The 21,284-nt window shown below is 46.1% G+C and overlaps 2 protein-coding genes across 2 annotated transcripts in view; one reads left to right on the forward strand and one right to left on the reverse strand.

The window, feature by feature from the left end:
- The window catches only part of LOC122926164 (kelch-like protein 17), a 118,918-nt gene extending 101,576 nt beyond the window's left edge, over nt 1–17,342 (reverse strand). Inside the window, exons 1-2 of the mRNA XM_044277543.1 lie at nt 17,228–17,342; nt 16,375–16,427 (exon numbers count right to left, since the gene is read on the reverse strand). Coding sequence (XP_044133478.1) covers nt 16,375–16,407 — 33 coding nt within the window. The 5' untranslated portion in view covers nt 16,408–16,427; nt 17,228–17,342. The remainder of the gene's footprint in view (nt 1–16,374; nt 16,428–17,227) is intronic.
- Nucleotides 17,177–21,284, forward strand: part of NOC2L (NOC2 like nucleolar associated transcriptional repressor) — a 108,194-nt gene continuing 104,086 nt past the window's right edge. Inside the window, exons 1-2 of the mRNA XM_044281806.1 lie at nt 17,177–17,332; nt 20,071–20,229. Coding sequence (XP_044137741.1) covers nt 17,313–17,332; nt 20,071–20,229 — 179 coding nt within the window. The 5' untranslated portion in view covers nt 17,177–17,312. The remainder of the gene's footprint in view (nt 17,333–20,070; nt 20,230–21,284) is intronic.

Genomic DNA, 21,284 nt, shown 5'->3' on the forward strand with positions numbered 1-21,284 from the left:
ATGCACTGGGCTCCCTCTAGTGGTGGCTGCAGACAGGCAGTTTTGTAACATATTACTTGAAGTGAAGCAGTGAATTTGAACTGTATGGGGAGATTAACCTTATTTTTCAACGGAAAAATATTTAAAAAATGTTTAATTACATTTTTTTAAATAAAAATTTCTTCTGCATAATAAAAAATGTACATTGATCACAATTCTAGGTGTTGCATTTTGCTTTGCTTGGGACTGACAGACGCACATGTGTCTGGGAAACTAGGTGGGGCAGGGAGTTCCATACTAAGTTTTGCTTTGGAGCCCTATGAGATCTGTGTGTTTCATGCAGTTGGTGTGGAACCACTGCACCCACACAAACAGTCTGACTTATGGCTAGACCGAAGGACAATATCCTGCCAGTCCCCCTGGGATTCACCCTTTAACCCTTATACAGGGATCTGGCTGCAGGAGAGCCACCAGGCTGTTACCTCTTCAAATAGTCCTGGTGGGGTTGGCCGCTGACCCACTGGGGTCAGAGACATTGGTGTCAGGCACAGGCAGAAGTCAGGGCAGGCAAATCTGTTTAACAAGTCCAAATTAGGGGCAGGCAGCAGAAAGTCAGTACGGTAAACAGGCAAGGGTCAGGTCAGGCAGCAAATAGGCAGGCAGACAAACAGAACAGCACATCTTCACAGGGAACTAGCAAGCTAGATAACTGAAAGGTAAGTCATGTGGCTCCCGTGGCCACTCGGAGGAGCCGAAGAGCGGCAGGCATGGGCTGCCAGGGTAACACTGTGTACGGCCCTGCTTCACCAAATCTTATACTGATGATCTATCCGTTTACGGTGGCCATATATGATAGATTAACATTAGCAGAACCATATAATGAGGGAGATTTATCAAACTGGTGTAAGGCTGAGTTCACACGGGCGAGATTTCCGCGCGGGTGCAATGCAGTAGGTGAACGCATTGCACCTGCACTGAATCCTGACCCATTCATTTCAATGGGGCTGTGCACATGAGCGTTTTTTTTCATGCATCACTTCTGCAATGCTTTAAAATCGCAGCATGTTCTATATTCTGCGTTTTTCACGCAGCCCTGGCTCCATAGAAGTGAATGGGGCTGCGTTAATAACGCATTGCATCTGCAAGCAAGTGCGGGTGCGATGCGTTTTTCACTGATGGTTGCTAGGAGATGTTGTTTGTAAACCTTCAGTTTTTTATCACGCGCGTGAAAAACGCATCAAAACGCATTGCACCCGCGCGGAAAAAACTGAACAACTAAACGCAATTGCAGCCAAAACTGACTGAACTTGCTTGCAAAATGGTGCGAGTTTAACTGAACGCACCCTGAACGCATCCGGACCAAATCTGTCACGCTCGTGTGAACTCAGCCTTAGGCCCCATGCACACGACCGTTGTGTGCATCCGTGGCCGTTGTGCCGTTTTCCATTTTTTTTCGCGGACCCTTTGACTTTCAATGGGTCCGTGGAAAAATCGGAAAATGCACCGTTTTGCAGCCGAGGCCGTGATCCGTGTATCCTGTCCGTCAAAAAAATATGACCTGTCCTATTTTTTTGACGGACAACGGTTCACGGACCCATTCAAGTCAATGGGTCCGTGAAAGAACACGGATGCACACAAGATTGGCATCCGTGTCGGAGATCCGTGGCCGTAGGTTGCTTTCATACAGACGGATCCGAAGATCCGTCTGCATAAAAGCTTTTTCTGATCTAAGTTTTCACTTTGTGAAAACTCATTTCCGACAGTATATTCTAACACAGAAGCGTTCCCATGGTGATGGGGACGCTTCTAGTTAGAATACACTGCAAACTTTGTACAAGACTGCCCCCTGCTGCCTGGCAGCACCCGATCTCTTACAGGGGGATATGATAGCACAATTAACCCGTTCAGGTGCGGCACCTAAAGGGGTTAATTGTACTATCATATTCCCCTGTAAGAGATCAGGGCTGCCAGGCAGCAGGGGGCAGCCCCCCCCCCCTCCCCAGTTTGAATATCGTTGGTGGCACAGCGTGCGCCCACCATCGCCCCCCCCTCCCTCCCTCTATTGTAATAAATCGTTGGTGGCACAGTGTGCCCCCACCATCGCCCCCCCCCTCCCTCCCTCTATTGTATTAAATCGTTGGTTGCACAGTGTGCCAACCACCATCGCCCCCCCCCCTCCCTCTATAGCAGTAACATTGGTGGCAGTGTGCGGTCTCCCATTCCCCCCCCCCCCCCATCATCATTGGTGGCAGCGGAGTTCCGATCGGAGTCCCAGTTTAATCACTGGGGCTCCGATCGGTAACCATGGCAACCAGGAAGCTACTGCAGCCCTGGTTGCCATGGTTACTTAGCAATAGTACAACAGTAGAAGATTCATACTTACCTGCTTGCTGCTGCGATGTCTGTGAACGGCCGGGAGCTCCTCCTACTGGTAAGTGACAGTTCTTTAGCAATGCGCCGCACAGACCTTTCACTTACCAGTAGGAGGAGCTCCCGGCCGGACACAGACATCGCAGCAGCAAGCAGGTAAGTATGAATCTTCTACTGTTGGGGGGGGGGGGGGGGGGATGGGAGACCGCACACTGCCACCAATGTTACTGCTATAGAGGGAGGGGGGGGCGATGGTGGTTGGCACACTGTGCCACCAACGATTTAATACAATAGAGGGAGGGAGGGGGGGGGCGATGGTGGGGGCACACTGTGCCACCAACGATATTCAAACTGGGGAGGGGGGGGGGGCTGCCCCCTGCTGCCTGGCAGCCCTGATCTCTTACAGGGGAATATGATAGTACAATTAACCCCTTTAGGTGCCGCACCTGAAGGGGTTAATTGTGCTATCATATCCCCCTGTAAGAGATCAGGTGCTGCCAGGCAGCAGGGGGCAGTCTTGTACAAAGTTTGTAGTGTATTCTAACCTGAAGCGTCCCCATCACCATGGGAACGCCTCTGTGTTAGAATATACTGTCGGATCTGAGGTTCACGAAGTAGCTCATATCTGACAGTATATTCTAACATAGAGGCGTTCCCATGGTGATGGGGACGCTTCAAGTTAAAATATACCATCGGATTGGAGAAAACTCCAATCCGATGGTATAAAAGAACTCCAGATATTACATTGAAAGTCAATGGGGACGGATCCGTTTGAAATGGCACCATATTGTGTCAACATCAAACGGATCCGTCCCCATTGACTTGCATTGTAATTCAGTACGGATCCGTTTGGCTCCGCACGGCCAGGCGGACACCAAAACGACTTTTTTTTTCATGTCTGTGGATCCTCCAAAAATCAAGGAAGACCCGCGGACGAAAAAACGGTCACGGATCACGGACCCACGGACCCCGTTTTTGCGGACCGTGAAAAAAGGCCTTAAAGGAAAACTGGTTTAGTTGCCCATAGCAACCATTCAGATTCCACCTTTCATTTTTCACAGCTCCTTTAGCATTTTCCTTTGCACTAGTTCTTAACAAATCTCCCCAATATGTGTGGTGGTTGTCCCAACTTTACCCCATTGGCAGATGTCATGGGAAAGAAGAATCAGGGCTATTAGACTCCAAAATACCCGATCCTAATCTCAGGGGATATAAGCCACCACTAGAAAGACTGGTGACCCCTTGCTCCACTCTGCCCATTCAGATCAGACGTGGTCAGGCGTCCGGCCGACAGCACTGGGCCCATGCACAATCAGTAAATCGGTCGTCGCTGTTCCAATCAAAAAGAAAAGATACGTCACAGGAGCTAATCAGAGTTATTGGTACATACAATACTGAGGCCAGACAAGTATGGGATGTAATGACTCGATATTGGTCATTATTAAAAACAGACCCGGATTTAGATAAATGCTTACCTGAGAGTCCAGCGATTACATACAGGCGGGGTCGGAGCATCGGGGACACACTGGTCCGCAGTCATCTAGAGTCTCAGCATAATAATACATGGCTCCATAATATGAGCCTGGGTACGTTCAGATGTGGGAAGTGTAAGGCATGTCCTTTTATTAACGTAGGTAACACATTTATGGACAGTTCAGGAAACAGAAGATATTCAGCACGGAGCTTTGCTAACTAACACCACAGGAGTATTTACTTGGCACAATGTGATTGTGATTGTGATTGTGAAGTGATTAAAATATGTAGGAAAAACTTGCAGGCCATTTAAAAAACGGATTTTTAGAACATATAGGGGATATACGAAACAGATGAGACTAACCTCTAGCCAGACATGTTCTACTCCATCATGAGGGAAATATTAAATCGATACATTTCTCAATGATAGAAACCATCAAACCCTCAATACGAGGAGGGAATTTAGATAAGATCCTAAGACAAAAAGAATCCAGGTGGATTTTTACCCTCAAAACCACAGTCCCACAGGGTATTAATGATGGGATCGACTTGGTGTGCTTTTTATAGTCCAGATCCATTATCAGATGCAGGGGTTCCTATATCCTTTGACATATATATGGAGTATTTAAGTGACACTGGGGTCCTATGGCTACACCAATGGCTCTCCATAGTGAGCTGGTGAATACCCTGTTTAGATCCTTCCACAGTAGATTTTTCATGTTTAACGATAAAATTCTATATTATACATGATATACTATTATAACACCTTGGTAGATATGACTAATAAAACGTAATAAAATAATGTCACTTAAAAAAATAAATAATCTGATTTATCTTCATCTGATCCTTATCTATCTACAGTCTAATCTGGCCGTTTTCAAATGTTACAAATATTATACTTTAGCGAGTGCAGGGGTTAAGGAGCTTTGAAAGTTTGGGGTCATGTGATATATTACATGACCAGGTCCCAATCATGTGAGCCAGTAATGTAATCAGCCGGCGGCTATTTCAAAGCTCTAGACGCGGTTTACCAAGCTCTGTATTGTTGCAGGCTCCGGGAGGCCATCGGATGCCGCATGTAGATGGGAAATACTGTTCCACAGTATCATGACGAAGGACCCTGATTTACTTGCGGTCTGAAACGCGTTACTGTAACCTGTGATGTCTTGCATTGGATTTTAAACGCACATCAAAGATTCCACCTTTTGCATCTTGGAAGCTGGATTTTTCTTGGTCATATATATATATGTATTATATAAATAAATAAATAAATCACCCCTGCTCAGTCTAATTAAAAGCAGAGTCTGGATTTTTCTTGGTCTTGAATATTTCACAGCAATCAAGTCCGGAGGTTGCCATCTGCAGGTGGACGGTGGGTGAGAGCTGCTTTACTTTCCCTGATATATATATATTTATATATATATATATATATATATATATATATATATATATAATCAAAAAAAGATGGGCGGCACTCCGATGAAAAGTGCAAAGGAACTTTAATCACCCACGGTGGTGCAACGTTTCGGTTCCACACTAGAACCTTTTTCAAGCAGAGTAACAACTCAAAATCACAGTATTATATACAGGTGAATTAATTAACATAGTCATCATGTGATCACACTCCACCCTGTGGGTGTGTTTACAAAACTTAATCATCCAATGAACAACAATGTATACATCGAGTAAAAAAATATAAACAAAGTGTACATGTGATAGACATCAGTGTATAACAATGTATATGACATATATATTTGTAAGCAATGTGTCTGTGGTCACATATTCCATCAAGCAATTGCAATATCAATGTGTCCGATCAGTGCAGACTATAGTGATACATATTTGTGAGAGAGAAAAGCTGAGGGGGCCGGCGATCCAGAACATACCAGAGAGGTGAAGTCAAACCTGTCACGCCGCTGTTCGGCGTTGTAAATCCTTCGATACGCAGACGTGACCAAAGCATCGCATCAATCCGGGATGTGTAAGCCAAAGACATCCGGCGTCATCAGATACAGCCGCAACGTCATCTTCCCAAGCCTCACCCCATGCGCATGCTCAGTGGAACAAGTCTGTTGTAGACGCCATCTTGCTTGAGGGAAACGGACCACTACGTCAACCCACTCCGTGTGTTACATCCTAGCCACTTATTAAAGGGTATGGGCACCTCAGAAAGAAAGGGACAATCCGGAACCCAGAATGTCTCCCATCAGGTCCACATGAAGTTATGCTGCGACCACGGAATACGCGATCGCTGCACAAACCGCAATATGGATACTGAGTGCCCTCATACCCGGGAGGGATCTCCTCTTCTGGGCATAAGGATGTCACAGAGTGTAGACAGTAGCTAAAGGTCCTATCGCTCAAGCTATCCATGGTGTTTTGTAATATAACTATATGTCAATTCAAAACAAATATTGTACAGGCGTATACAAAACAGTAAAATAACCAAAAAGGACGTAAAAAACATCACACATGACCCTCTCCTATGTGGTATGTTGGGATCACCCGAACCGCCTCCGCCAATCCTCAAATGGTGAAATGTCAATAATCTGTGTGAAAAAAAGAAAAATAAATTAATAAAGCGAGAAAAATATATTTGAGTTATACAACTCTCTTAGTGTATACACGAAGAGCCTAATAGCACCAAAAGCGACATATGCGGCAAGACACCCTACAGAACATCCCCAAAGTTGTAATCAACGTTTAAGCCATGAGGTTTGAGGCTGCCCAACCTGTGAATCCAGCTAAGTTCTCTATGTCTCAATGTCTTGGATCTGTCCCCACCTCGCCTAGGTAGGGGAATGTGATCCACTATCCAACATCTCAGGTCGCCTTCCCTGTGTTTAGCTTCCATGAAGTGTTTGGATACCGGTAGATCTATCCTTTTCTTTCTGATACTCAAGCGATGGTTGTTTTGAGGCTCTATCCAACCGATATTCTTTGGACTTTATTTTATTAAATATTGAATATTTACAACATGAACTTCTAAGTTTACAGTCTGAAATAGGGGATGTGGAGGCGACTCTGCAGTCTTCCTTACCCCCGGAGGATTTCAGCAAATATATGGAAGATACATCTAGTTTAATGAAGAAATTTCAACTAGAATCAGAGGAAAGCAAGAGAACAAAGTGGTGTAGGGATACAGAGGACTATAAAAAAGGCAACGTCTACAATTGGCAAACTGAGAGGCAATACAGCACGCAGCAGCGTGATGTAAGGAGATGGAGAAAAACGACACAGGCATCTTCAAATGACAAGCAGTCTTTTTTAGAGATGACTCCACGTTTACCAGAAGGAAACAACGACGCATCAGGAGGGGCGGACGTGGACACAGGAGGTGCAGGCAGATTGCGGAACAACAAGGTTCGACCGATAGTGTCCAAGACCAGCACAGCAAAGAGGAAATGACTGTAGTAAATCTATCCTCCAAGGAATTAACCCCCATTCAAGTGAGTGTTCTTACAAAGGGGTTTTCATTTTGTCCTAGTTCACGCACCAATTGGTTTGAGTTGGAATGTAATTTGTTTTCTTTTTTCCGCCGTATCAAATTAGCAATATGGTCGCACAATTGGGAACGAGTGGTCAGGCCTAGGTTGAGTGAGTTCACCATGGGGTCTCTCAACCTATTTCATAAGAGCAGTTTTTTACCAATCATGAATGAACCAGCAGTGGATGCATACATCGCTGCGGTCAGACGGGGTATCTCTGAACTCAGGTCATCCTCACAGGATGGCGTGGACTTCAGACATCCCAATCTGACTACAACTGAGGCTGAGGCTCTCAGGTCCCTCAGATCCGATCCCACCCTTACCTTGAAGCCCGCCGACAAGGGGGGTGCGATCGTTGTGATGGACACTGAGAAGTATGTAAGTGAGATCATGCGACAGTTGGGAGACCCGCATGTATACAGAGTTCTGAACTCGGATCCTAAATTTATGATTATTGATGTTATAGGTAGATGCCTGAGAGAGGCTATGGCAGCAGGCATCATCGATGGGGGTCTTTGTGAATATCTTGAGGTAGCACATCCGGTTACTCCGGTGATCTATGTGCTGCCCAAGAGTCACAAGACCCTCACCGATCCCCCGGGACGTCCGATTGTCTCGGGCAGTGATTCTGTGTTCAGTGGCATTGCCGTCTTTTTAGACAAAGTCCTACGGGAGTTCTCGACGAGCGGGGCTTCCTATATACAGGATACGTCAGATTTTCTTGTTAAGCTTCAGGATGTCGACTTGACACAGGTGCCTTCAATTATTCTGGCATCATTTGATGTCACGTCACTATACACTTCGATAGTGCACGAGAGGGGTATCCAGGCGGTTGAAAAAATGCTAAGAACATCCACATACACCCCACAGGCCTGCGAATTTATTGTGGAATTGCTTAAGATTGTATTGCAATATAACTACTTTCTATTTAGAGATACATTTTATTTACAACAGCGGGGTGTGGCAATGGGGTCCCATGTGGCCCCAACCTACGCCAATATTTTTATGCGGTGCTATGAGGAAGATGTCGTCTATTTGTCCCACCACTTCAGACATGTGCTGAGGTGGTGGAGATACATTGACGACATCTTCCTCATATGGACAGGTTCTGAGGCGGAATTGGTCAATTTCCATGATTTTCTCAATAGCCATAACCCGGATCTGCAATTTACCCTCATTCACTCCAGGACTGAGATTCAGTTCTTAGACACAAAAGTTGTGCTTAATGAAGGAGTGCTTTATACTGAATTGTACACAAAACCTACTGATGTAAACACCTTACTTTGTTTTAATAGTTCCCATCCGAGAAAAATGATACAATCATTGCCATTTTCTCAGTTCCTCAGGGCCAAGCGGATAGTGTCGAATGAGATTAAATTGAAAGAGACCTTGGGTACCATGGCCCTCAAATTTCAGAACAGGGGTTACCCTAAACGGTTATTGAATGAACATATCAACAGAGTGCAGAATTTAGAAAGGGCTGATCTATTAACATCACGGCAGGCTATCCGTAAGACAGCCAGGATTCCATTCATTTCAATCTATGGTGAACATAGTCCTTCTGTCAACAGGATCTTGAAAAAACATTGGGGCCTATTAGGCACATGTTTTAGTGACATTCCTGAATTTCAACATCCACCTCTTCTCTCCTACCGTAGATCTAGAAATCTGAAGGACCAGTTGGTGAAGGCAGATATTGGCTCTAAAGGAGCCTTGAGACAGACTACGTTGACGCAGTTGGGCTTGGGTTGTTATCCCTGCCTTAATTGCGTCAACTGCAAATATATTCGGAAGGGGAAGTGTTTTTTACATCCTAGGACTGGTGAATCTTTCCAGATCTCATTTCACCTAACCTGTGACTCCAGCTACGTGATCTATATATTATCTTGTCCATGTAACCTACTATATGTAGGGGAGACAACCACAGAGCTCAAGACTCGCCTTAACAACCATCGCTTGAGTATCAGAAAGAAAAGGATAGATCTACCGGTATCCAAACACTTCATGGAAGCTAAACACAGGGAAGGCGACCTGAGATGTTGGATAGTGGATCACATTCCCCTACCTAGGCGAGGTGGGGACAGATCCAAGACATTGAGACATAGAGAACTTAGCTGGATTCACAGGTTGGGCAGCCTCAAACCTCATGGCTTAAACGTTGATTACAACTTTGGGGATGTTCTGTAGGGTGTCTTGCCGCATATGTCGCTTTTGGTGCTATTAGGCTCTTCGTGTATACACTAAGAGAGTTGTATAACTCAAATATATTTTTCTCGCTTTATTAATTTATTTTTCTTTTTTTCACACAGATTATTGACATTTCACCATTTGAGGATTGGCGGAGGCGGTTCGGGTGATCCCAACATACCACATAGGAGAGGGTCATGTGTGATGTTTTTTACGTCCTTTTTGGTTATTTTACTGTTTTGTATACGCCTGTACAATATTTGTTTTGAATTGACATATAGTTATATTACAAAACACCATGGATAGCTTGAGCGATAGGACCTTTAGCTACTGTCTACACTCTGTGACATCCTTATGCCCAGAAGAGGAGATCCCTCCCGGGTATGAGGGCACTCAGTATCCATATTGCGGTTTGTGCAGCGATCGCGTATTCCGTGGTCGCAGCATAACTTCATGTGGACCTGATGGGAGACATTCTGGGTTCCGGATTGTCCCTTTCTTTCTGAGGTGCCCATACCCTTTAATAAGTGGCTAGGATGTAACACACGGAGTGGGTTGACGTAGTGGTCCGTTTCCCTCAAGCAAGATGGCGTCTACAACAGACTTGTTCCACTGAGCATGCGCATGGGGTGAGGCTTGGGAAGATGACGTTGCGGCTGTATCTGATGACGCCGGATGTCTTTGGCTTACACATCCCGGATTGATGCGATGCTTTGGTCACGTCTGCGTATCGAAGGATTTACAACGCCGAACAGCGGCGTGACAGGTTTGACTTCACCTCTCTGGTATGTTCTGGATCGCCGGCCCCCTCAGCTTTTCTCTCTCACAAATATGTATCACTATAGTCTGCACTGATCGGACACATTGATATTGCAATTGCTTGATGGAATATGTGACCACAGACACATTGCTTACAAATATATATGTCATATACATTGTTATACACTGATGTCTATCACATGTACACTTTGTTTATATTTTTTTACTCGATGTATACATTGTTGTTCATTGGATGATTAAGTTTTGTAAACACACCCACAGGGTGGAGTGTGATCACATGATGACTATGTTAATTAATTCACCTGTATATAATACTGTGATTTTGAGTTGTTACTCTGCTTGAAAAAGGTTCTAGTGTGGAACCGAAACGTTGCACCACCGTGGGTGATTAAAGTTCCTTTGCTCTTTTCATCGGAGTGCCGCCCATCTTTTTTTGATTATCTATTGGGGTAAGAAACCTATTCCCCTGGAGACGTGCACCCTTACCATAACGGTTTTTGCATCAGTGCCGCCATTTTTTCTTGATATATATATATATATATATATATATATATATATATATATATATATGAGACTCTATGTATCTTACACTTACCACTTTGATTCTGATATAGATTGCAGCGTCACTTATTCATAGTCATCATACATATATTGGGCCCCTATATCTGTATCAACTATAAGTCGGCTGAGATACCACTGGAGAACTACTGGGCCTCCCTGAGTACCGGACCCCGGCAATCAGTCTGTATTGGATACGGCACTACAGACACGTCCCCTTGCTTGTCACAATTTATAAGCCCAGTTGTAATCAGGTACCTAACTATTAAACTGTCTAATGTTAACCTAAAAATAAAATAGTGGTTTATTCATATTACAGGTGGCTGCCACTACATGGAGATAACGGGTATAATACCCACGTCCGTGATACCCAAGTAGACAACTATTTATTAATGTCATATATTACCAACTTAAATATCATTTAGATACCAAGGCACTATTTATACCCTCTTTTTGTGTGCAATTTGTCCCCTGATGAACCCGATTACAGTAAGGGTGAAACGCATTGGAAAGATGATGTCACCAACCTAGATGGCATCATAGTGGTTTTGATTTAAAGGGATATTGATGTCACCAAATTTGGTGACGTCACTCTGTTAAACTTTCAGATGGGATTTTGTGCCATCTGACAATGTGTATCTAGGATTATAACTAGGAGACAGATAGTATGACCTATCTCTGAATCCTTGTTTTATTATTTTGCACGGTATGTTTGGTTTTTCTGTACCTTTAGTCATTAGTTTTCACAATAACGATTAACTAATAGGATAGCATATAATTAGTGTTGAGCGAACTTGTGTTTTAAAGGGCTTCTGTCACCCCACTAAAGTGATTTTTTTTTTTTTGGGCTAGTGAAATTAGTTATATTGCGATATATGACAATATAATTGTGTTCTTACTTTGATCCAGCAGTTTCTGCAAAAAACGAAGTTTTAATATATGTAAATTCGGTCTCTACCAGCAAGTAGGGCGGCTACTTGCTGCTAGCTGCTGCAGAAATCCGCCCCCTCGTCGTGTTGATTGACAGGGCCAGCCGGGATCTCCTCCTCCGGCCAGCCCTGTCTGCATTTCAAAAATCGCGCGCCTGTGTTGATTCGGCGCAGGCGCTCTGAGATGAGGAGGCTCGTCTCCTCAGCACTCCCTCAGTGCGCCTGCGCCGATGACATCACCGAAATAGAAGACGTCATCGGCGCAGGCGCACTGAGGGAGTGCTGAGGAGACGAGCCTCCTCATCTCAGAGCGCCTGCGCCGAATCAACACAGGCGCGCGATTTTTGAAATGCCGACAGGGCTGGCCGGAGGAGGAGATCCCGGCTGGCACTGTCAATCAACACGACGAGGGGGCGGATTTCTGCAGCAGCTACCAGCAAGTAGCCGCCCTACTTGCTGGTAGAGACCGAATTTACATATTATAAAACTTCGTTTTTTGCAGAAACTGCTGGATCAAAGTAAGTAACACAATTATATTGTCATATATCGCAATATAACTAATTTCACTAGCCCAAAAAAAAAAAAATCACTTTAGTGGGGTGACAGAAGCCCTTTAAAGGGAACCTGTCACCGGGATTTTGGGTATAGAGCTGAGGACATGGGTTGCTAGATGGCCGCTAGCACATCCGTAATACCCAGTCCCCATAGCTCTGTGTGCTTTTATTGTGTAAAAAACACGATTTGATACATATGCAAATTACCCTGAGATGAGTCCTGTACGTGAGATGAGTCAGGGACAGGACTCATCTTAGGTTAATTTGCATATGTATCAAATCGGGGTTTTGACACAATAAAAGCACACAGAGCTATGGGGACTGGATATTGCGGATGTGCTAGCGGCTAGCTAGCAACCCATGTCCTCAGCTCTATACCCAAAATCCCGGTGACAGGTTCCCTTTAAGTCCGGCGTCTAAAGTTCGGCTTATCGAAGAATCGCGTTATGGATTCTAAATTCTGTTATGGTCCGTGGTAGCGGAATCCCTAACGGGATTCTTCGATAACTCGAACTTTAGATGCCGAACTTAAAACACAACACTACATATAATAGCTACCAGGGCCATCCGAGGGTACCCAGGAGGTTCCTGATACGGGATCGCTCCTATGGGGGCGGCAATTCCATCTATAGGCAGGGCATAGATAGCGATAGGCTCAGCTATAGGGATAGAGCCCATAGCTCATTATTAGGCCCAACCTCTGCCATTCCAAGCCCTAAATTCAAGTACCAACCTAGCGCTATTGTTCTATTTTGTTTTTGTTTTATTATTTGGTTTGTGTTGGAGGGTCTTTTTGTTATGTTTTAAGTTTATATTAAAAGCTACGTTTTATGGGTGGTTACCTGTGATTTGAGAATTGGATTTTGCCACCTCACATATATAATACCTGCAGACGGGTTATAGTCTGAGCTGTGAAACTCCGATTATAGAAGTAGTAAAGTACAGTAACACGTTATAATTCCATGATATCATTCCACAATCCGCTCCATCCATCGCTCTCGTTAGGCCTCATGCACACGACCGTTGTGTGCATCCGTGGCCGTTGTGCCGTTTTCCGTTTTGCACCGTTTTGCAGCCGAGGCCGTGATCCGTGTATCCTGTCCGTCAAAAAAATATGACCTGTCCTATTTTTTTGACGGACAACGGTTCACGGACCCATTCAAGTCAATGGGTCCGTGAAAGAACACGGATGCACACAAGATTGGCATCCGTGTCCGTGATCCGTGGCCGTAGGTTGCTTTCATACAGACGGATCCGAAGATCCGACTGCATAAAAGCTTTTTCTGATCTAAGTTTTCACTTCGTGAAAACTCATTTCCGACAGTATATTCTAACACAGAAGCGTTCCCATGGTGATGGGGACGCTTCTAGTTAGAATACACTGCAAACTTGGTACAAGACTGCCCCCTGCTGCTTGGCACCACCCGATCTCTTACAGGGGGATATGATAGCACAATTAACCTCTTCAGGTGCGGCACCTAAAGGGGTTAATTGTACTATCATATTCTCCTGTAAGAGATCAGGGCTGCCAGGCAGCAGGGGGCAGACCCCCCCCTCCCCAGTTTGAATATCGTTGGTGGCACAGTGTGTGCCCATCGCCCCCCCCTTCCTCCCTCTATAGTTAAAAATCGTTGGTGGCACAGTGTGTGCCCATCGCCCCCCCCTTCCTCCCTCTATAGTTAAAAATCGTTGGTGGCACAGTGTGTGCCCATGGCCCCCCCCCCTTCCTCCCTCTATAGTTAAAAATCGTTGGTGGCACAGTGTGTGCCCATGGCCCCCCCCTTCCTCCCTCTATAGTTAAAAATCGTTGGTGGCACAGTGTGTGCCCATCGCCCCCCCCTTCCTCCCTCTATAGTTAAAAATCGTTGGTGGCACAGTGTGCGCCCACCATCGCCCCCCTCCATCTTCCCCCCCCCCCCCATCATTGGTGGCAGCGGAGTTCCGATCGGAGTCCCAGTTTAATCGCTGGGGCTCCGATCGGTAACCATGGCAACCAGGAAGCTACTGCAGCCCTGGTTGTCATGGTTACTTAGCAATAGTACAATTGTAGAAGATTCATACTTACCTGCCTGCTGCTGCGATGTCTGTGACCGTCCGGGAGCTCCTCCTACTGGTAAGTGACAGTTCTTTAGCAATGCGCCGCACAGACCTTTCACTTACCAGTAGGTGGAGCTCCCGGCCGGTCACAGACATCGCAGCAGCAGGCAGGTAAGTATGAATCTTCTACAATTGTACTATTGCTAAGTAACCATGGCAACCAGGGATGCAGTAGCTTCCTGGTTGCCATGGTTACCGATCGGAGCCCCAGCGATTAAACTGGGACTCCAATCGGAACTCCGCTGCCACCAATGATGGGGGGGGGGGGGAAGATGGAGGGGGGCGATGGGCACACACTGTGCCACCAACGATTTTTAACTATAGAGGGAGGAAGGGGGGGGCCGATGGGCACACACTGTGCCACCAACGATTTTTAAATATAGAGGGAGGAAGGGGGGGCGATGGGCACACACTGTGCCACCAACGATTTTTAACTATAGAGGGAGGAAGGGGGGGGCCATGGGCACACACTGTGCCACCAACGATTTTTAACTATATAGGGAGGAAGGGGGGGGGCGATGGGCACACACTGTGCCACCAACGATATTCAAACTGGGGAGGGGGGGGGTCTGCCCCCTGCTGCCTGGCAGCCCTGATCTCTTACAGGAGAATATGATAGTACAATTAACCCCTTTAGGTGCCGCACCTGAAGAGGTTAATTGTGCTATCATATCCCCCTGTAAGAGATCGGGTGGTGCCAGGCAGCAGGGGGCAGTCTTGTACCAAGTTTGCAGTGTATTCTAACCTGAAGCGTCCCCATCACCATGGGAACGCCTCTGTGTTAGAATATACTGTCGGAAATGAGTTTCACGAAGTAGCTCATATCCGACAGTATATTCTAACGTAGAGGCGTTCCCATGGTGATGGGGACGCTTCAAGTTATGTTCGGGTGTCCGCCTGGCCGTGCGGAGGCAAGCGGATCCGTCCAGACTTATAATGTAAGTCAATGGGGACGGATCCGTTTGAAGATGACACACTGTGGCTCCATTTTCAAACGGATCCGTCCCCATTGACTTGCATTGTAATTCAGGACGGATCCGTTTGGCTCCGCACGGCCAGGCGGACGCCAAAACGACTTTTTTTTCATGTCCGTGGATCCTCCAAAAATCAAGGAAGACCCACGGACGAAAAAACGGTCACGGATCACGGACCCACGGACCCCGTTTTTTCGGACCGTGAAAAAAAACTGTCGTGTGCATGAGGCCTTAGGCTGAGTTCACACTTCAGTTATTTCCATCAGTTAGGGCTCATGTACACAAATGTATTTTCTTTCTGTGTCCATTCATTTTATTTTATTGCTGACTGTATAAGTTACTCTATGTGCATTTCGTTTCTGTATGTCCTATTATTGTCCTATTATTGTCCGCATTATGGACAAAAATAGGACTGTTCTATTAGGAGCCAGCTGTTCCGTAAAATACGGAATGCACACGGACATCATCCGTATTTCTTGTGGACTGCAAAATACATACGGTCGTGTGTATGAGCCTGTATTGTGAGCCAAAAGAACAGGTGCAGATCTTTCCATTATACCAGTAGGCTTCACTACTGGTTTTTGGCTCACAATAAGCATTCACATGACCATAAGCATTTTGCGGACCGCACATGGCCGGCGCTATATAGAGAATTCCTATTCTTGTCCGCAACTGCGGGCAAGAATAGGACATGCTCTCTTATTTGCAGGGCCACGGAATGGAACAACGGATGCGGACAGCACTCTTTTGCGGCCCCATTAAAATGAATTGGTCCGCACCCGTTCTGCAAATTTGTGGAACGGATGCGGATCCATTTATACGGTCGTGTGAATGCTCCTTAACTGATGGAAATAACTGAAGCGTGAACTCAGCCTTACAGACATTGATTATTGCTTCGTCCACACTAAAAATCGCTAGTGTCAATGGGACAGATCACATCCTGGGACTACTGAAATGGGGTCATATTGGGGTATGGGGTACTCACCCGCTCTGCACTAGACCACCACAGCAGGTTCATGAAGGCGGATGGCGATGGCTCTGTGGATACAAACACTGCAGTCTGTATATAGCATGATCTCCAGTCCATGGGTCACTAATCAGCAACTATATTAGGAGCACTTGGCAACAACACACAGGAGGGGAATGTGACACACATGCCATGATCACTGCCCAATAAGTGTTGTCATAGGCACACTCAGACTCTTATACCCAGGGGCTCAGGTCTACTTCACTACCTCAGGGTGACAGCATGCTACATAGTGATACATTGTAGCCACCTCCAGCCTGTCAGCCGCTGTGATGGTACAATGTAACGTGTCTGCAGCAGTGTGCTCAGCAGCTGTAGGGGCAATCCCATACAACCCTCCCAGCAGGGAGGAAAGTATTATAGGTGGCAGCGCCCGACCGCACCATATTTATCACACACAACTCCTGCAAGCGAGGGAGATGCGCCCGACCGCAACATATTTATCACACACAACTCCTGCAAGCGAGGGAGATGCGCCCGACCGCAACATATTTAAGAAAGCAATCATTAGCTGGGTGCGCCCGACCGCACCATATTCACTAACAATACAAGTCCAGCAAATAGTATTAGGTAAGTACGCCCGACCGCGCCAGTCATCAACTAAACATTAATGCGCCCGGCCGCACCGTATTTAACACACATAAGTACGCCCGACCGCACTGTTTTTGATAATCGTTTTTTTTGGTGCTTGTTATGATAAAGCTGAGCGGTATATTTTCTTTGCCATTTTATTATAGTCGTACAAGACGTGAAATGCGTGAGGTGCAGACAGGATTCTTCTGACCGCCCGCGACAAGTTTGCGCGATTTACCTTCTAGAAACGAAAGATTGATGGGAAGTCGCGTTGCATTGTGGGGCGGGAGGAAGCCCAGAGCACGTTGGTCGTGGAGCTGAGCATGGCGTCCTCCGGGAAGAGGTGAGAGTCCGTCTGGACGGATAACAACACGGGCAATCAATGGCGGCAGCTGAGGGAAGGGCGGCCGATATGGACCGGAAGGAATGCGTGTTCTGTGCGGTTTTTGGACGTGTAGCTCTGGCATTTGCGGCAACGTGGATCCGTTTTCTGTCTCCTCTACCAGTTGTAATGGGACTACAGGTCCCAGCATGCAGTGCAGGCTTATTGGGGTGTAAGGTTAGAGGTGACTTGTGGCTGGGCACCACATGCTGCGGTTTTCTTGCGATTCTTCCTCACCCTGACAGGATGTGCAGCTGCTCCTGTCCCAGAGCTCCCTGTCTCTTATGGCAGCTCCTGGATGAGTACAGTGGCTCCTAGGTTGGTGTCTGGCCCAAGACTGCGACTAATGGCCCCAGAGCTAGTACTGGCCGTGCTGTACACCGGTTGTCGCCCTCATGGATCCCTGTTACTACCTAATGGGTGTGCCTGGGACCCTACAGTGTACAGCTCAGTGGATTCACAGGGGGGCGCCATGTTGGGCGACACTGGTTGCGGCAGGATTGCAGGGACATCACAGCGTAGTGGTGATCCCATAGAAATCAATGGGGATGTGCGAGTCGTACGTGTACCGCGACTGTGACTTCCTAAATGACAAAAGCCAACTCTGCAGGATTCAGGGGTAGCAGTCGCGGGACACGTGCGCCTTGTGCTGGGTCTCCATTCGTTTCTATGGGATCACCGCCACGCTGCGATGGCCCTGTGACCCTGTCCGCGACCAGTGTAGCCGTCCCCTAATAAGACGTCTCCTGCGGCTTCCTCTGTTCACCAGGAGCTAGACCTGCGCTGTCCTGCATTTCATAATTTCCATAGACCTTTGGCTAACATCTGGGGCTGGGGCGTGTATAGCAAAAAACTGGTGCACAAAAATGCCATAAAAAAACTTGTATGTGAATCCAGCCTTAGGCTGCTCTCACACTAGCGTTGTTGTTTTCCGGCTGCATTCTGAATGGAAAGAAATCCGTTCACAATGTCTTACGTTCTGTCAGCATTATGTTTTGTGACCGGATGCAAAACCGCTGCGAGCTTCGGGTTTGTGTCCGGTCATAACGGGGGGGAAAAATGGATCAGTCACTGAAAGCAATGTAAGTCAATGGTGATTCAGGATCAGTTTCTTTTAGGAGCCTAAAACGGATCAGTTTATTTCTGTTATAATTTCATAAAACCGCATCCTGATATGCAAAATCAAAACGGATCCTTTTAACTTTGGTATTGAGATTCTCTGCCGGATCTCAATACCGGAATTAACAACGCAAGTGTGAAAGTAGCCTTAGTCCAGGTGCACACTGCGACGTGGTGGCCGCGTTTCCCGTACCGAACATCCTGCTCCTGTGACTCAAACTACCACATCAAGAGGTCGCAAGATCAGCTGCATAAGCGCCATGGACGCATGAACAGGCAATTTTACTCTCTCCCCCAAAAAGAGTCTTGTGCTTATTTTTAAGAACGAGACGTTCTTTGGTCCGGAGCGCTGTGTCGTCATCAATATCTGATCAGCTGCTTGAAAAGAAGACGACGGGAAGTGTAATGAAGAGGAAATGGCGCCCTCACATGGAGCAGCAGGGACTGAAGAGGCCTTTCAGGCTGCACTGTGCTCTGGACCTATCCTCAGGATAGGCCATCAATATTGGATAGGCGACGCCACCCCCCGCGATCAACTGTTTCAAGAGGAGGCGGTGCTCCATGTGAGCTCCACTTCCTCTTCATTGCACTTCCCGTTGTCTTCTTTTCAAACAGCTGATCAGATATTGAAGATCATCAATATATGAAACCCCTAGGCAATGAGAGAAATTTGTCTTTAAAGGGGTATTCTGGGAATAAAAAAAGACTGAACATACTTTATTAGAAATATATTCCCAAATACTTTTCTGTAGTTATAATGGCTCGTTTTGTCTGGGGAGCAATCATTAAGGGAAATTAAATGGCCACTGTCCTATCAGTACACACAAAAACTGTCCTGATCACACAGCAGGACAAGTTACTTGACAACACTGAGCTAAAGAGCTGCCTCATCCTCCTCTCTGCTTCTCAGGAATTATGATCCTGAATACATTTTAATAAGATCTTCAGCTAATTCTCTGTAGGAATGGAGGTCATGAGGAGACATGAAGTACACAGAGGAGGTGGGGGTGTACCTGATGGGCCGAGGCACTTGTATGCAGTCTCCATTACCACAGTCTGTCCTGTCCGTCCTCTGTACTTCATGTCTCCTCATGAACTCAATTCCCACAGAGATTCGGCTGGAGATTAATCTGCTGTATTCAGGATCATAATCCCTGACAAGTAGAGAAGAGGATGAGGCAGCTCTTTACCTCAGTGTTGTGAAGTAACTTGTCCTGCTGTGTGATTAGGACAGGTTTAGTGGGTACTAAGAGGACGGCGGCCATTTTATTTCTCCTAATGATTGCTGCCCACACAAAATGAGCCGTTAGAACTAACGAAAGGTATTTGGAATATATTTGTAATAAACTAATATTTAGGTATTTTTATTTTCTTAATTCCTGGAGAACCCCTTTAAGTTATCCCCTATCCACAGGATATGAGAACTATTAGATTGGTAGGGGTCCCACCATTGGGACCCCTGCTTATCATAAAAACTGTGACCCCCCCCCCCCCACCCCTGCAACCCCCCTAAAATGAACGGCTTCCCTTGCGGACATACCATTTTATGTTTGTAAACCAGTATTTTCTCTTCCAATTAGAAAACTTGCGCAGCTCAGTTTGGATGAGTTCCTGACGACAGGTTTCGATTCAGACGCTGACTCTACAGAGGAGAAGGCGAATGATGAAGTGTCCGAGAAGCAGAAAAAACCCAAGAAGGTAAAGAAGCTGAAGAAGGTCGCAGCCGGCAGTGGAGAAAAGTAAGTTCACTGGGACAGTGAGATGTGATTTATTACTGGTGGGATCGTTACACGTGATTTCAAGGGTTTCCAGCAGAAAGTTCAGTTCTAAAAACAATTGAGTGGTCAATGTCATTTTCCCCAAAATCATATGATAAGATTGCATCTTTATACAAGGGAGAAGGAGATACGTCATCTGGATTAGATTGAAGGTAGGCTAAGACCCCCAGATGCGTAAGGATTTGCGGACTGGGAAATAGATGTTTGAATAAAAGCTCTGTATAATGGCAATCTACTCTCAAGCTCGTCATACACATTAGATTTGCAGTGGCTGAACCTGCTAATTTTCCTTCACTTATTTGATCCGTCATTTCAATCAGTTATTGTGAGCCAAAACCAGTAATGAAGTCTACTCAGAGATCAGGTGTAATAGAAAGATCTGCACTTGTTCTGTGTTTTTCACCCGCACCAATAACCGATGGGAATAACTGAAGTGTGAACTCAACCTTAGGGCCCATAGATGCAAACGTATCCATTCCTTTTTAGTTTTTTTGCGGAACCATTAATTTCAATCGGTCCACAGAAAAACTGAAAGTTACTCCATGCGCGTTCTGTTTCCGTATGTGTCCATATATCCGTTCTTCAAAAAATATAGAACATCTCCTATTCTCGCATTCCGAACAAGGATACACAAAACACGGACACCTACCATGTTCGTGCTGCATTTTGCGGACCGCACATGATCGGCACTATAATGGAAATGCCTATTCTTGTCCGTGGCTGCGAACAAGAATAGGACATGCGCTATATTTTTTGAGGGGCCGCGGAACGGAAGTGCGGCTGCAGACCGCATACGGTGTGCTGTCCACATCTTTTGCGGTCTGCATCTTGTTGAAATGAATGGGTCCGCGCCTGTTCCGCAAAATTAGGGGACAGCTGCTCCGTTCTGCAAAACAAGGAATGCATACGGACATTATCCGTATTTTCCATTTCGTCCACCATGACTGCTTAACCATGAAATTGACCCCTTGACTTCTGTAGGGGCAGGAACACAGAGTTTAAAAGGCCACCACCCA

Source organism: Bufo gargarizans, chromosome 2 (assembly GCF_014858855.1).
Source record: "Bufo gargarizans isolate SCDJY-AF-19 chromosome 2, ASM1485885v1, whole genome shotgun sequence".
Taxonomy (NCBI): Eukaryota; Metazoa; Chordata; class Amphibia; order Anura; family Bufonidae; genus Bufo; species Bufo gargarizans.